Source organism: Scyliorhinus torazame, chromosome 7 (assembly GCF_047496885.1).
Source record: "Scyliorhinus torazame isolate Kashiwa2021f chromosome 7, sScyTor2.1, whole genome shotgun sequence".
NCBI lineage: Eukaryota > Metazoa > Chordata > Chondrichthyes > Carcharhiniformes > Scyliorhinidae > Scyliorhinus > Scyliorhinus torazame.
The window spans coordinates 20,654,269-20,671,360 of record NC_092713.1 but is presented as its reverse complement, the minus strand read 5'-3'; the positions used below and the strand labels follow the sequence as shown (position 1 = coordinate 20,671,360).

General features: G+C 44.1%; 1 protein-coding gene across 3 annotated transcripts in view; it reads left to right on the top strand.

Moving 5' to 3' along the window:
- The window catches only part of gipc2 (GIPC PDZ domain containing family, member 2), an 84,314-nt gene that overhangs the window by 47,558 nt on the left and 19,664 nt on the right, over window positions 1-17,092 (top strand). For all 3 annotated transcript variants that reach the window (XM_072510387.1, XM_072510386.1, XM_072510388.1), the window contains exons 2-3: window positions 6,399-6,584; window positions 15,800-15,980. In XM_072510387.1, coding sequence (XP_072366488.1) covers window positions 6,399-6,584; window positions 15,800-15,980 — 367 coding nt within the window. The remainder of the gene's footprint in view (window positions 1-6,398; window positions 6,585-15,799; window positions 15,981-17,092) is intronic.

The window sequence follows — 17,092 nt, the reverse complement described above, 5'->3', positions numbered from 1 at the left end:
TGGCACAGGCCAGATCCAAAAGAGACCGAACACACCGCTGTGTCCTCTTTTATCCGTCTGGGATTTTGCGCTCTTTGGGGCGGTCCTTAACCTTGGACCCAATAGTTCGACAGGGCTCTGATCACTGTCTTCGATTTCGGCCAATAAAGGGGTGGGTGCCTAGGTGTCTAGGTGGGTCCTCAGCGGTCATTGACCTTGGCAATTGTGCTTTCTGAGTAAGGGGAGTGGCACCCATCAGTCTCTGGCTGTACTGGTTGCTTGATTGGAGTTCTATTGTCCTGGGAAAATGGACCATTAAAATGCAAAGAAGCGGGGGTTTCGATCAGGTCTGGTTACCTGTGTTTTAGATACACATAGGATGTGTACCTGTCTGAGTCCTGGGTTGGCTATAATTCCCATGGTCCTTTGCAGGTGGCCACCTTAGATGGCTACAATACTGAAGTCCAGGTCTGAGGCGTTCAAGACGGGTGACCCTGACCTATACAAAAAATCTAGGTCCGACCTCTGCAAAGCAATCAGGGACACCAAGAGACACAATACCAGACTAAGCTCAAGTCAGATGAACGACACGGACTCTTATCGGTTATGGCAAGGCTTAAACAATATAATGGGCTACATGCAAAGCGGAGTAGAATCTCCGGCAACAGCACACTCCTCCCGGATGAGCACAATGCTTTCTATGCTTGTTTCGAGCAGGAATCCAACAAACAGTTGTCAACTGCCCCAGCAGCCTCGGACACACCCATACCTACAGTCAACAGTCTCAGAAATCAGATCGGCTGCCTTGAAATTGAACCCACAGAAAGAAACCAGCCCTGACGGAGTCCCTGGTCATGCACTTGGATCCTGTGCGGACTAACTGGCGGGTGTGTTCGCAGACGTATTCAACTTCTCCCTGCTCCGTTCCAAGGTTCCCACCTGTTTCGAGAAGACTACTATCATACCGGTGTCGAAGAAGAACCAGGCAATGTGCCTCAACAACTACCGTCCAGTGGCCTTGACATCTAGCATTATGAAGTGCTTTGAGAGATTGGTCATGAGGCACATCAACTCCATACTTCTAGAATGCCTTGATCCACTGCAATTCGCATTCTGCCACAACCGGTCCACTGCAGACATGATCTCCCTTGCTGTACATGCATCCCTGGAGTATCTCGACAACAAGGACCCCTACGTTAGACTCCTATTCATTGACTACAGCTCTGCCTTCAACAACATAATCCCAACCAAGCTCATATCCAAACTCCAAAACTTAGGACTTGGCTCCTCCCTCTGCAACTGGATCCTCAGCTTCCTGACCCATAGACTCCAATCAGTAAGGATAAACAACGACACCTGCTCCATGCTGCATACTTAGCCCCCACTCCTCCAAATACATACATGACTGTGGCAAGATTCGGCTCCATCTACAAGTTTGTTATTGAAATGGCCGTAGTGGATCTCAAACAACGATGAGTCGAGAGTACAGGAGGAAGAAAACTTATTGGCAGGGTGCAATGACAAAAATATCTCCCTCTCAATGTCAGTAAAACAAAGGAGCTGGTCATTGACTTGAGGAAGCAAAGTTAGTAAAGTATTGTACACACCCCTGTCTGCATCAATGATGTCAGGATGGAGATGGGTGACAGCTTCAAATTCCGAGGTGTGCGCATCACCAACAATCTGTCCTGGTACACCCAATGACCAAGAAAGCACAACAGCGCCTGTACTTGCTCAGGAAACTAAGGAAATTCGACATGTCCACACGGACTTTTACCATCTTTTACAGGTGCACTGAAGAAAGCATCCGATCTGGCTGCATCACAGCTTGGTATAACAACTGCTCGACCTTAGACCATAAGAAACTTCAGAGTCGTGAACACAGCCCAGACCATTACACAAACCCTCCTCCCATCCATTGACTCTGTCTACACCTTCCGCTGCTTTGGGAAAACGGGCAGCATAATCAAAGACCCCTCCCATCTATCTTGAGTTATTCGCTCTCTCAACTTCTTCCATCGGGCAGAAGATACAAAAGTCTGAGAACATGCACTAACAGATTTTAAAAACTGCTTCTCCACTGTTACCTAGCTCCTGAATGACCCTCTTATGGACTGAACTGATCTCTCTGTGCGTTTTTACTGTTGTAACACTACACTCCATATGCTTAACCCAATGTCTATGTATTTACATTGTGTATTTATCATATGTCCTACGTTTTTCATGAATGGAATGATCTGCCTGGGCTGTACACAGAACAATGCTTTTCGCTGTACCTCCATACACCTGACAAATCTGACTCTTAAGAAAAAACAATCCAACTTTCCCCCTCACTGTTGATCCCTTGGACTCTGCTGACAGGTCAGCTCTCATTGACCCTCTCTTCATCCCCCGCCAGAATTTCTGTTCACATGTGAACAAGGGCCTCATCATCAATGAAGTTATCATGGATAATTAAACCTAGCCCGAGGGTCGAATTACACCTTTTCCCTAACTGAAGCCTCCCATATTAGAAGATTATGGTAAGGATTTGTCCCAGAGCCTTTTAGACAGAAGGCCGTAAATCTTTTCCTTGTTCCACTGATGATGTCTGACCTGAGTGTGTTTCTCTGAGCATCCTGCTTTTGTATTTGCAGTTTCCAGGTTAACTTGAATTGTGTGACGCTGCAACAGACAACCGTAAACGGGAATGGGTTAAATATGCAAATAGTGGAATGTGTTGGAAAAAAGCATTTGGTTTAATGTGGGACCAGTATATACGCCGAAGGGGAGAGAGCTTTGTACACTAAATAATATAGCCCAAGGTTGACTAAAGAGATGAGATAATATAAAACTGAAAGAAAAGAAGTTAAGAGTGCAGAGAATAGTGTAGATACAGAGGACTGGGGGCTCTATCTAGTACAATATGCAAAGTTAAAATTGTGGAGAGATATGAAGATTAACACAATTTTTTTGGACTGCCTTTGGAGGAAGTCGATTGTAATGTATGCTCTTTTTATTAAAAAAAAAGATACTGGTAACTGAAAATAAGGAAATATCAGATTTGTTGAATTGCTACTTCCCTTCTTCATGAAGGAAAAGGATAATATCCCTGACATTAAAGGAAATGCTGGAACTTGTCAAAATTAATGAAAGCAAGGAAACAGCTTTAAAAAAGAATTACATGAAAGACAGGATGTTGCATTTATTGCCCATCCCTGAGGGCGTCTCCGAGTCAACCACATTGCTGGAGTCACACACAGGCCAGACCAGGTAAGGACAACAGACTTCCTTCTGCAATCGACAATGGTTTCATGGTCATAATTGGGCTTTTTTAAAATTCCAGGTTTTTGTTGAACTCAAACTTCCCCATTTGCCCTGGTGGGATTTGAATCCAGGTCCCCAGAGCATTACCTGGGGTCTCTGGATTGCTAGTCCAGTGACAATACCACTCTGCCACAGCCTCCCTTTTGCATTATGAACCATGAGATTGGTGGGGCGTTATATTTCTAAGTAGTGTATCACAATTGCCAGCAGTGATCAGCGCATGTGTCTCGGTTAATTATGTTCAGTGCAAGCTTCTAGGATTTCAATTACGGCACAGGCCAGATTTACCGTTTAACCTGTCCCTTGAGTTTCAGGGCCATGTTAGACTCCAAACCGACAGCAACATGGTTAATTCTTAAATGGCCTATCAAGCCATACAGTTCAAGGTCATTTAGGGCTAGGTGACAAATACTGGCCTAGCCAGTGAACCTACATCCCAGGAAAAACAAAATAAAACAAAATATGAAGGTGTCCAAATCTGGGATCCAAATCAGCTCATTGTTAATTTAATTCGATAGAATTACCAAAGCATCAGGCAAATGTAACTGCAATGCATTAGTTACTAGAAACATTTGCATTACTTTGTCGTGGTGATGGTGCACAGCAGTCAAATCCTAAAGGGGTACAATCCTGGACTGGATTTAGTGTTAAAAGTGGAGCGAAGGTTTTGTTTAAACAGTACCGTTTGCAAAATCTGGTCTGGATTTTGGATTGCAAACCACTAAGGGAAAGCATTATAATGAGATATATTTTAAAGTGTGTTTTGGGAGTAGAATTTGAAAACGCTCGTGTCCATCATCTGGGGGGATTCTGAGGAGACACTAACTTGGGTTCAGAGCAGAGTTTATGTATTTGACACAGTCATCTTATGTGCTTAAAAGGGACTGTTAATAAGACCGTTGTAGATTAAGATGTACTTCGCAATCTATGTTAATCCTCAAACCTGTGTGTAATTGTTAAACTAAGGGGGAGTGAAGGTATATTGTATCATCCAACTTTTTCATGATTGTTAACTGTTATTATTTTGTGAAATCTAATTAACGGTCCTGGAACTCTGTTCCTCCACATTCTATAATTCTTTTGAGCTAGTGTTCCATTCTGGGATCTTCCTGTCCAGTGCTAACATTAGATAGGACTCTGAACAGACACTTCCTCATACTGGATGGTCAGCCTCATTTTGTGTGTTCAAATGCATTTGAACTCCGCATTCATGAGGCAAAAGTGCCACTCGCTGATCACTATCCTAAATTCCTCCACTGTTCTGGTCAGATACAAAAACAAATTTGGACGGAGTCATTTTAAAAGGAAGAACGAAGAGAGGCAATATAAAGGGTGCAATTGTAAAAAGGGGGGACAGGAGCAGAGGGACCTGGAGGTTGATGTGTAAAATCATTGCAGGTGGCAATTGAAGTTGTGAAGGTAATAAATAAAGCATACGAGATTGTGGATTTTATAAATAGCGGCCTAGCGTGTGGAAGCAAAGCAGGAATGTGGAGTTGAGGCCAGAGTCGGGTCAGCCATGATCATCTTGAATGGCAGATTGGTGAACTCCTAATTTGTATGTAAGTGATGTATGAAATTCTATTCTTTTTTTTATAAAAAAAAGTACTGGTTTGACCTCAGCTGGAGTATTGGGGCATCACATTTGTGGGCATCACACTTTTAAGAAGAATGTGATGAAGCTAAAAAGAGTGCAGAAAATATTTTTTTTTCTCTCTTTTATCAATTTTTTCTTTTCCCAATTAAGGAGCAATTTAGTGTGGCCATTCCACCTGCACATCTTTTTGGGTTGTACGGGTGAGAACCACGCAGACATGGGGAGAATGTGCAAACTCCACATGGACAGTGGTCTGGGATCGAAGCCGGGTCCTTGGCGCTGTGAGGCAGCAGTGTTAACCACTGTACCACCGTGCCAAAGAGATTTGATGGAGGTGTTCAAAACATGAGGGCTGGACAAGATAAGATGGAGAAACAGTTCCCATTGGCAGACTTTTATTGGATTCAAATTTTGTCATCTGTGTTGGGGTTTGCACCCTGGCCCCAGAGCATCACCCATAGTCTCTAGATTATAGTCTGGTGTCAATACCACTATGGCACTATCTCCCCCAAATCTTTCAGCTCACACACGCCTTCCACAGGATGATTTTTTTTATCTTAACCGTGGTGAGATTCAAACCTAGAACCTCAGAGGATTGCTTTAGGTTTGTGGTTTACCAGTTCAGTGACCTATACCAAAGATCAGGAACCAGAAGAGACTAATTTAAGATGATTGGCAAGAAAAACAACGGCAACATGAGTTTTTCTATCCAGTGAGTCTTTCCAACCTGGAATGCACTGCCTGAGGGTGTGGTGGAGGCAGCCTCAATCGAGGCATTCAAAAAAAAAAAAAGAATTAGATGATTATCTAATAAGGCAAAAACAATTTCTGGGCGACGGGGTAAAGGCAGGGCAGTGAGGTTAAATGAGTTGATTTTGCTGAGAGCTTATATGGTCATGATGGGCAAAATGGCCTCCTGTACAATAACATTTTTAACAAAGTAAAACCACTCCCACATGTGTCATCAGACAAAACTGACACCAAGCCATAGAAGGAGGTACGACAACACCTGACCAAAATCTTGGTTATAAAATAGGCTATAAGAGGCTGCTTAAAAATGGAATTAAGCGAGGGAATTCTAATCTCTTAACGGCCTTTTGGTCAAGATCAAGCCCAAGATGAGGTGTGATGCCTTTTCTGGTCATCTTGGATCTTGTATATCTCCCTTCTGGAGACCATTAATTAATTGGTTGGAATTTGAATTGTTTTTTGGAGCAGCATTGAGATGAATTAAGGGTTTGCCAGTCCACTCTGTGCATTGTCTTTGTAACTTTAAGGATGGGATTTAAAATAAAGGTAATTCCGTAGCTTGCCAGCTGGATAGCTAAAAGCACCGTCGGCAATGGTGGAGTAAAGGAATTAGGATCCGTTCAAGAGTTGAAAAGGCTGAATGGGTTGGGATTTATTATATGACCCCAATGCTGGAAATATTCAGCTCACGAGTGACCAGTGTCATCCTGTAAGATAGGATCCCTGTCTTTCTATATTCACAATGAATGTTTTTTTTCCTCCACAGATTCTGTTCTGCACATTGAATACTCACAGAATTGACATGGACAAGCTCCTCGGGGGACAGATTGGCCTGGAAGATTTTATTTTTGCACACACAAAGGGCCTGAAGAAAGAAGTAGACGTATTTAAAGCAGAAGATGCTCTGGGATTGACTATAACTGACAACGGAGCAGGATTTGCTTTCATTAAAGTAGGTTTCAGTTCTATATCTGAGAAAGTGGCAGTCGGGTTTGGAACAGTAATATTGCAAAATTCTTGCAGTTTTTTTCTCTGTGGGGGTGGGCTTTTTCTTCGCCCGATAAAGCAAATGGAACATCTGCTGTTGTCAGCAGGGTAATTGGTCTTTAATTTTAATCTTGCATTATTGGTGAATAATGGTGTGACCTTTGAAAGGAAGGTGGGAGCGCCACCATCTGCACATTGCACACCATCCTGGCTTGGATGTATATCGCTGTTACTTCATGGTTGCTGGGTAAAATCCGGGAACTTAGCACAGTGGTTAGCACTGCTTCTTTGAGCGCCAGGGACCGGGATTCGATTCAGGTCTTGTGTGACTGGCTGTGTGGAGTTTGCATGTTCACGTGGGAGTCTGCGTGGGTTTCCTCCGGGTGCTCCGGTTTCCTCCCACAGTCCAAAGATGTGCAGGTCAGGTGGATTGGCCATGATCAATGTGTGGGATTACGGCGATGGGGTGAGGGAGTGGGTCTAGGTAGAGTGCTCTTTCAGAAGGTTGGTACAGACTTGATGGGCCAAATGTCCTACTTCTGCACTGAGGGATTCTAACAGCAGTACCCTCACACAGAATGAAGCGGTTCCAGAAGACGGTCCATTACACCACCTCAAGACCGACGAGGGATGGGCAATCGGTTCTAGCCTTGCTGGTGATACCCATATTCAGAGAATCGTATTTAAATATGAATGGTTTGATGATCAATCATCTCAGCCCAGGACCTCACTGCAGGAGTTCCTCGGGGCAGTGTCCTCGGCCCAACCATCTTGAGCTGCTTCATCAATGACCTCCCTTTCATCAATTTAAAAAAAAATTTAGAGTACCCTATTATTTCTTTTCCAATTAAGGGGCAATACAGCGTGGCCAATCCACCTACCCTGCACATCTTTGGGTTGTATGGGCGAAACTCATGCAAACACTGGGGGAATGTGCAAACTCCACAGTCAGTGACCCAGAGCTGGGATCATAAGGTCAGGAGTGGGGATGTTTGCTGATGACTGCACCTTTGCGGTAACTCAGATTCTGAAGCATGTCCAAATTCAGCAATACCTGGATAATTTCCAGGCTTGGGCTGACAAGTGCAAGTAGCATTTGTGGTGCATATATGCCGGGCAATAATCATCACCAACGAGAGAGAATCTAACCATTGCCCCTTGACCTTCAATGGCATTACCGTCCTAAATCCCCTACTATCAACACCCTGCGAGATACCATTGACCAGAAACTGAACTGGGCCACCTATTTAAGTACTGCAAGAGCAGGTCAGAGGCTCGGAATCCAGTGGTGAGTAAATTATACCCCCAGCTCCCGAATGCCTGACTGCCATCTACAAGGCACAAGTCAGGAGCGTGATGGATTGCTCTACACTTGTCTGGATAAGTGTAGCTCCAACAACACTCAAGAAGCTCGACATCATCCAGGACAAAGCTCATTTCATTGGCACCCCATCTGCAAGCATTCACCCTCTCCACCACCAATGAACAGTGGCAGCCGTGTGTACCGTCTACAAGATGCACTGCAGTAAATCACAAAGGTTCCTTTGACAGCACATTCCAACCCCATGACCGCTATCATTGAGAAAGACAACAGGCATATGGGGACACCACAACCTGGAGGTTCCCCTCCAAGTTATACACCGTCCTGACTTGGAAATATATCGCCTGTCATTCCTTCACTGTCGCTGAGTCAAAATCCTGGAATTCCTACCCTCACAACACTGTGCCCGGCTACATGGACTGCTACAGTTGAAGGAGGCACCGTACCACCAATTTAAGGGCCATTAGGGATGGGCAGTAAATACTGGCCGAGTCAATGATGCCCACATCCCATAAATTATTTGGAGAAAAAAAAGGTCTTTTTATTTAAAAAAAAAAAAAATTTTTGTTACAAGTTTGAGCTGCAGATTCTGTCATGCTGGTAGTGACAGGGTAAAGAACATGAGAGTAAAAGCCCACTTCACCTCTCAAAAGGTTTACATTTTTGCCTATTTGCCTCCGTATCCAGCCTGAGGTGACAGTGCTATATAAACGTTACGATCTTGGGAAGATTGTTCGTGTGCTTTGTACTTGTGCAAATATCAGCAAACTTTATTTAGCTTAATGATGGTAACCCAATGCATGGCAGTGTCATTCTTGGTTGGCTGTCGAGCCGTTTTTGTTGCATGATGCCCTAGACTAGAATGTTATCTGGATTTAGCTGTCTGAAGTGGAACTTGGATTACACATTCACTTTTCTAACAACTGCATTTCAGAAATTTAAGCCAACAGAAGGTTGGGATTGTGTGTTAAAAGAGGAGACCAACTAAAGCAAAGAAACCAGAGTGGAGACGAGAATGTTTTTTTAAACGTAGTGGATTATCATAATCGGGAATGCACTGCCTGAAAGTGTAGTGGGAGCAGATTCAATAGTGACTTTAAGAAGGGAATTAGACACATGCTTGAAAAAGATATGGTTACCAAGGCTACAGGGAAAGAGCAAGGGAGACCAACTGGATAGTTCATTCTCAGAAGTGCCGCAGGCACGGTGGGCTGAATGGCGACCCCAGTGTTATAATATTCCATGATAAAACCTGAAATTAAAAGACTGGTCTTTGGGTTAGATGTAAAATACTTTTTCAAAGTGCTAAGGAGATGCTCTAAATTTAATAAAAAACAGCACCCAGCTACAAACTTAAGTGACTGGGAATTAAATGTTGGTTTCCGACGGAAGGGAAGTGTCAGAAGGGTTGGGTGTGGGTGTGTGCGTTTCCAAAGGCAGTCGACAAAGTTTAAAAAAAAAACGCCAGCCAGGAGGCTATTGTTGACAGAATAAACACTCTGCACAATGTTGGCAACGGGAAGGAAATCATTATTGCTCTGTGTTTGCCCTGAGTAATGACCTTTTTTGTGTGTTTTGGTTGGAACAATTTTGCTACTTGGTTGAGTCGTAGAATGGATTAGGATGTCTGGGGATGCATGTAGTTAGTTGCAGAGTAACTTCGAAAGTGCACTGTCATCCAGGTAGATATTCACAGATTTATTAAGCATATGATAAGTAATTGACAAATATGTACTTCACAAACAGCACTGAAGAATCAACATGTTACCAGTGCAATCACTGCAAGGCAGGTCTGTGAATTTAGAGATCTCTCTTTTTGACAACCATTTTCCAGGTTGTTCCTTCACAACCCTGTTCTGCTTCTACATTATCTAATGTTCCTTTCCTGACCCCGTCAATGACTTCAGTTTTACACACCACGCGGTATCCATCAATAAAATCCTTTAGGTGAAGTCATTTACGGAACTGCCAAAGGCCGTCTAACACTCCTGTGCATGTTACTTTCCTAACACACTAATACATATTCCTTTTGACATGTCATCTTCCAGGGCATCCCATGCCCATGTTGTTTATGTATCAATACAGCCTCCTAACCACCCTGAAACTGTCACACTTCTTCATGTCTCTTCAGTTAAAAGCCAAATCATTTGGAAGGCAGCATTCCATCTGTATGCCCACTTGCGCCATCCTCCCCCATTTTTCCATAATCTTTATTGACATGGGAAGGGTCGGACATGAAGCTACATTGCTTGGTTGGGCACTGTTGGCGTGGTTAAACAGAGCTAAATAGGAAGAAGGCATTCTTGTTTTGCGCTCCTCCCAAAGTAAAGCCTGAATGCAGGTTTATTAAATATTTCATTATTGTGTCTGTCGGGGTCCACCACACCGTGATATCGGTGTAAATATGTACTGCATTGCCATCTAGTGGCAATAAGAGACTAGTTACAGATTATTGTACAACTATCTCTCTCCATTAGTGCTCCAGATATGTTCGTTAAAAAGCATGCCAAATGACAAGGTGCAAAAAAACAGAATCCATATGAACATAAGTAATAGGGTGGGTTAGGATCCTGATCAGCATGGTGGTGAGGACCCGGGTTCGTTCCCAGCCCTGGGTAACTGTCCATGTGGAGTTTGTACATTCTCCCCGTGTCTGCGTGGGTCTGAGCACCACAACCCAAAGATGTGCAGGTTAGGTGGATTGGCCACGCTAAATTGCCCCTTAATTGGAAAAAAAATAATTGGGTGCTCGAAATTTAAAGAAAAAAAAATCTCCCAAGTTCGTTAAATGCAATTTTCATTGAAAATAGGTGCAGGAGTAGGCCATTCGGCCCTTCGAGCCTGCACCACCATTCAATACCCCTTTCTCTCTTTAGCTGCAAGGGCCACATCCCGTTCCCCCTTGAATATATCCAACAAACTGGCCCCAACAGCTTTCTGTGGTAGAAAATTTCACAAGTTTGCAACTCTCTGAGAGAAGAAGTTCTTTCTCATCTCAGTCCTGAATGGCTTATCCCTTATTCTCAGGCTCTGACCCTTAGTTCTGAACGTCCCCAACATCGGGCACATTCAACCTGCACCTGGCCTGTCCAGTCCCATCTGGATTTTATATGTTTCGATGAGATCCCCTCTCATTATTCTAAACTGCACTGAGTACAAGACCAGTCGACCCAGTCTTTCTTCATATGTCAGTCCCGTCATCCCGGGAATTAGCCTGGTGAACCTTCGCTGAACACCCTCAATAGCAAGAATGTCCTTCCTCAAACTGGGAGACCAAAACTACACGTAACAGTCAAGGTGAGGCCTCACCAAGGCTCTGTATAACTGCAGCAAGACACCCCAACTCCTATATTCGAGTCCTCTCACCATGAAGGCCAGTATGCCATTAGCTTTCCTCACCACTTGCTGTACCTGTATGCCAGCCTTCAGCAACTGTTCCACCATGACACCCAGGTCACGTTGCACTTCCCTTTTCCTAAACTGCCACCATTCAGATAATCAACCTTCCTGTTTTTGCCACTGAAGTGGATAACCTCACATTTGCCCATATTATATTGTATTCGCCCACTCTGCCAGCCTGTCGAAGTCACCCTGCAGCCTCTTTGAATCCTCCTCAAAGCACACACTGCCACTCAGCTTAGTGTCATCTGCAAATTTGGAGATATTGCATGCAATTCCTTTGTCCAAATCATTAATGTATATTGTGAACCGCTGGGGTCCAAGCACTGAACCCTGCAGTACCCCACTAGTCACTGCCTGCCGCTCTGAAAAGGACCCGTTTAATCGCACTTTCTGCTTCCTGCCTGCCAACCAGTTCTTTATCCATGTCAATACATTACCCCCAATACCATGAGCTTTAACTTTGCTCACTAATCTCTTGTGTGGGCCTTTGTCAAAAACTTTTGCAAGTCCAGATACACAACATATTCTCCACTCTATGATTTCCCTTGTGAATCCATGCTGACTTGGACCGATCCTGTCCCCACCTTCCAAATGGTCAGTTATTTCATCCTTATAATTGACTCCAACATTTTCCCCAACACTGATGTCAGGCTAACCGGTCTATAATTCCCCGTTTTTTCTGCCTCCTTTTTTAAAAAATGGGGTTACATTAGCTACCCTCCAATTCATTGGAACTCGTCCAGAGTCTGGAGAATGCAGGAAAAGGATCACCAATGCATCCACTATTCTAGGGCCACTTCCTTAAATACTCTGGGATGCCGAGCATCAGGCCCTGGGGACCCTGGGGAGTTTTAATCCCATCAATTTCCCAATATAATTCCCTGACTATTGAGGATTTCCTTCCATTCCTCCTTCATGCTAGTCCTTCTGTCTCCTAGAATTTCCGGAAGGTTATTTGTGTCCTCCTCAGTGAAGACCAACCCAAAGTAATTGTTCAACTGGTCTGCCATCTCTTTGTTGCCCATTATGAATTCACCTGATTCTAACTAAGGGACCTACATTTATCTTCACCAGTCTTTTTCTCGTCACATATCTATAGAAGCTTTTGCAGTCAGTTTTTGTTTTCTGCAAGCTTACTCTCTCATTCTATTTTCCCCTTCCGTATTAAACCTTTTGTCCTCCTTTGCTGAATTTTAAATTTCTTCCTGTCCTCCGGCTTGCTTGATGAATCCATGTTGGCTTTTCTTAATAATGCACATTTGCGTAAGTGACCATTAATTTTGTTCGGAATGATTGTTTCTGGAGGTTTCCCCACCACTGACGTTAAACTGACCTGCCTGTAGTTGTTGGGTTCATCTTTACACCCTTTTTTGACTAAGAGTGTAGCATTTGCATTTCTCATGTCCTCTGGCACTACCCTTGAGTATAAGGAAGATGGGAGAATTTTGGCTCGTGCCTCCACAATTTCTGCTCTCGCTCTCTCATGTTTACCTCAACCATGTTTCCCCCCCACTGAAATTGGCTTTCCCTCTGTGAATTATTCTTAATCTGGATTGTTCCTTGTCCATTTCCATAACCTACCAACCTAAATCGGTGACACTGTCCCATAAACATTCTCCTACTGACACTTGGTCCAATTGGCCCATCTCATTCCCAAGAACCAGGTCTGGAAATGCCTCCTTTCTCGTCGGAGTGGAAACATGCTGCTGTAGAAACTTTTCCTGAACAGACTCCAGGAACCCGTGCCCATCTTGGCCCTTTACACCACGACTGTCCGAATCTCTCTTCAGATAATTAAAGCCTTTCAATAGAACCATTATAATTCCCGCACCTCTGTAATTTCCTTTCAAATCTGTTCCTCTACATCTTGCCCATTTGGCTGATGGCCTGTGGACTATACTGAGCAATGCAATTGCACCTTTTTTTTGTTCCTTCGCTCTAGCCAAGTAACTTTGATCCCTCTGGGACATCCTCTTTCTTCAACACGTTAATGTTCTCCTTAATACTGACAACCCTTCTTCTTTCATGAACACCTTCTATCCTGGAATATTTAATACCCAACCCTTCCCTACATTGAACCAGTCTCTGTTATAGCCACAATATTGTATTTTCACATGGCAATCTGCATCTGTAACTTGACTGTCTTATTTACCATGCTCCATGCATTCACGTACATGTACTGGAACCCCAATTTAGACTTCAACTTCAATTTTGCTTGGGCTGCTTGATTCCACACACCAAATGTCTAGGGCAGTCACTCATTTTGGCTCTTTTGTCTATATTTGGACCAAAGCTTGACAGCACAAACAGAGCATCAGTGGGCAGATTGTTGCTAAGTAACTGCTGTTTAATTACGCTGTCAATGACACTTTGCATTACTTTGCTGATGACTGTGAGGAGTGTGGAATAGCTAATTATTTTTTCCAATTAAGGGGCAATTTAGTGTGGCCAATCCACTTAGCCTGCTTGCTTGATGAATCCATGCTGGCTTTTCTTAATAATGCACATTTGCGCAAGCGACTATTAATTTTGTTCGGAGTGATTGTTTCTGGAGGTTTCCCCACCACTGACGTTAAACTGACCTGCCTGTAATTGTTGGGTTCATCTTTACACCCTTTTTTGAATAAGAGTGTAGCATTTTAGTGTGGCCAATCCACCTAGCCGGCACATCTTTGGTTTGGTTGTGGGGGTGATACACTGGGAGAATGTTCAAACTCCATACGGACAGTGACCCAGGGCCAGGATCGAACCCGGGTCCTCGTGCCGTGAGACAGCAATGCTAACCACTGCTCTGCCGTGCCACCTTGTGAGAATGATGCTGTATCCAATGTCTTCAGCCATTTTTTGATATCCTGTGGATTGAACTGAATTGATTGAAGCCTACCATCTATGATGGGACCTCGGGAGCAGGCTGAGGGGGATCATCCGTTCAACACTTCTGGTTGAAGATGGTTGCAAATGCTTCACTGATGCACTGCACTCCCTCATTATTGAGGATGTTTTTGGAGCCACCGCCTCCAGTTTGTTTTAATTATCCACTACCATTCACAACTGGGCTACAGTTCTTTTATTTGATTCACTGGTTGCTCTGTCTGTTGCATGCTGCTTCTGTTTAGCATGCACAAAGTCCTGTGTTGTTTTCAAATCCCTCACTTATCTCTCTGATCTCTTCCAGCACCACAACTCTTGGAGATATCTGTGCTCCTCTAATTCTGGCCTCTTGTTCATATCCAATTTCAATTGCTCCACTATTGGTGGCCGTGCCTGATGTTGCCCATGCCCCAATTGCTGGAATAGCCTCCTATACCCCTCCAGGGTCAGTGGGCAAATCCACCCTTGCAATGTCAAGGGTGGCATGGTTAACACTGCTGCATCACAGCTCCAGGTACCCAGGTCCAATTCTGGCCTCGGGTGACTGTGGAGTTTGCATTTTCTCCCCGTGTCTCTGTGGGTTTCCTCCGGGTGCTCTGGTTTCCTCCCACAGTCCAAAGATGTGCAAGTTAGGTGGATTGGCCATATTAAATTGCCCCTTTGTGTCTAAAAGGTGAGGTGGGGTTACGGGGATAGGGTGGAGGCGTGAGCTTTAAGTAGGGTGCTCTTTCCAAGGTCCGGTGCAGACCCGATGGGCCAAATGGCCTCCTGCACTTAAAATTCTATGATTCTATAATGTCGCCCCTGATAAACGAGGCCAAGTGAAAACTTCAAGAAAGGCATTCAATATTATTTTTCCTCTGGCTCCTCCATTATCCTGGGCTGAATAATTGCAGGCATCTGCGAGAGTGGAGAAACAATACAGAGTTTGATTGGAGGTGCAGCGAGCTGGGAGAGACAGAATCTGTGAGGTGTTGCTCCTCCAATCTCAAATTCTTTGTCTCCCATCCTTGCTGTTCCAGCTCCTCCAATTACAGATTACTTCCCTTCCACCCTTGCTCCTCCTGAAACTGAATCTATGTTGGGCAGAGCAGCGAGTGAGGGAGGGAATCTGTTTGGACGAGCTGCAGAAGTGAAGCAGGAGAGAAGGTATTAAATGTGGCCCTGCCTTGACCTCAAATGTTCAGAAAGAAAATACGGTACACTGGGCAGTACTTCCGTCAACTGAGGCATCAGACAGAATTTTAACATCATTAATGATCGACCACCATGGTGTCTTCTAGCGAGAAGATTTTACAGAGAATTATTCCAACTTAAAACAATGCATCCTTATTGACGACAACAACTTGGTGGAGTGATGGAGATTGGAGTTACGCAAGCGGCTTTCGTTGGAGGAGCACAGATGATCTCGGTGTTGTATTTACCCATTAAGTAATAGCAAAAATGTAGCAGGTATATTGGGTCTGTCAGCACCCCCATAGCTGTGTTTTTGGTGTAGATCCTTGGAAGCAAGTCCTTGCTGCTTTTCCCTAACTGTTTGAGCGTACACTAACTCTCTCTCTCTCTCTCTCTCTCTCCTTTTCCAGCGCATTAAAGATAACAGCATCATCGACCGAGTTAAAGTAATCCTCATTGGCGATCACATCGAATCGATCAATGGTCAGGACGTGGTGGGTTGTCGACATTATGAAGTGGCCAAGATGCTGAAGGAGTTACCGAAAGGCCAAACATTCACAATGAAATTGGTAGAAACTACAAAAGCATTTGGTAAGCTTTTGACAACTAATGCGGTGCAAGAGAGCATGGTTCTCCTCCTGCTCCCATTTGCATCAATCTATGTCTGTGACACATGTAAATGCTCCAGTTTTTCAGCCATGTGAAGCATCATGGTTGAAGTCGCAACTGTTTTCACGCAGCCACTAGTGGCCACCGTGCTAGGTTTACCCTGTTTGCCTGCCATTCCAAAGTGACCGTGATTCTGATGAACTATCTTTTGGGGGAAAAAAACAATTTGCTAACTTTGGGGAAGGGAATGTGTAGTCCTTACTCAGTGAGGCTCTGGGTGACTCCAGTTCAATAACAAAAAGGTTGGAAAAGGACCAAGCCAGCCACAAGTTTGCAGCGAAATGCTGAGCAGCGCTTCAAAAAGGTGGCCCACCCGAGTGGTTCCAGTGTGACGGTACTTTTAGGTTTTGGAGTTTTAGGGCAGCTACTTAGCTTATGCTGTGTCACCCCCCACAACCCAAAAAGATGTGCAGGATAGGTGAAATTGGCCATGCTAAATTGCCCCTTAATTGGGAAAAAAAGAATTGGATATTCTACATTTTTTAAAAAATATGCATATTGCAAAGTTTATGAATATAAATATTTAACATTAAAACCGTTGTTAACGTCTGGGATTTTGGTACTTACTTAAGAACCTAGCTTGACCTATTAGGCCAGCATTCTTGTGTACCTTGCTCAGTTTCTTGGACAAGGTATTTCCACTGAGAGAATGACATTTTGGTGCAGTTCCGAGGGAGTGTTGTACTGTCAGAGATGCTGTCTTCTGGGCGTGATGCTAAACTGAGGTCTGCCTTATCTGAGGTGAATATTTTGAAGAGCAGAGGAGGGTCTGTGTTGGGACCTCAACCTTTTGCAATTTATATCAATGACTTGGATGAGGGGAGTGAAAGCACAGAAGCTAAGCTTGCAGATGACACAAAGATCGGTAGGGAAGTGTGTTGTAAAGACGACTTTAGGTTGCAGACGGATATAGGTAGGTTGGGAGAATGGGCAAAAATTTGGCAGATGGAGAATGGTGTGGCAAAAATGCCAAATGTTCACTTCGGTAGAAAGAATAACGAGCAGAATATTGCTTGAATGGAGGATGGCTGCAG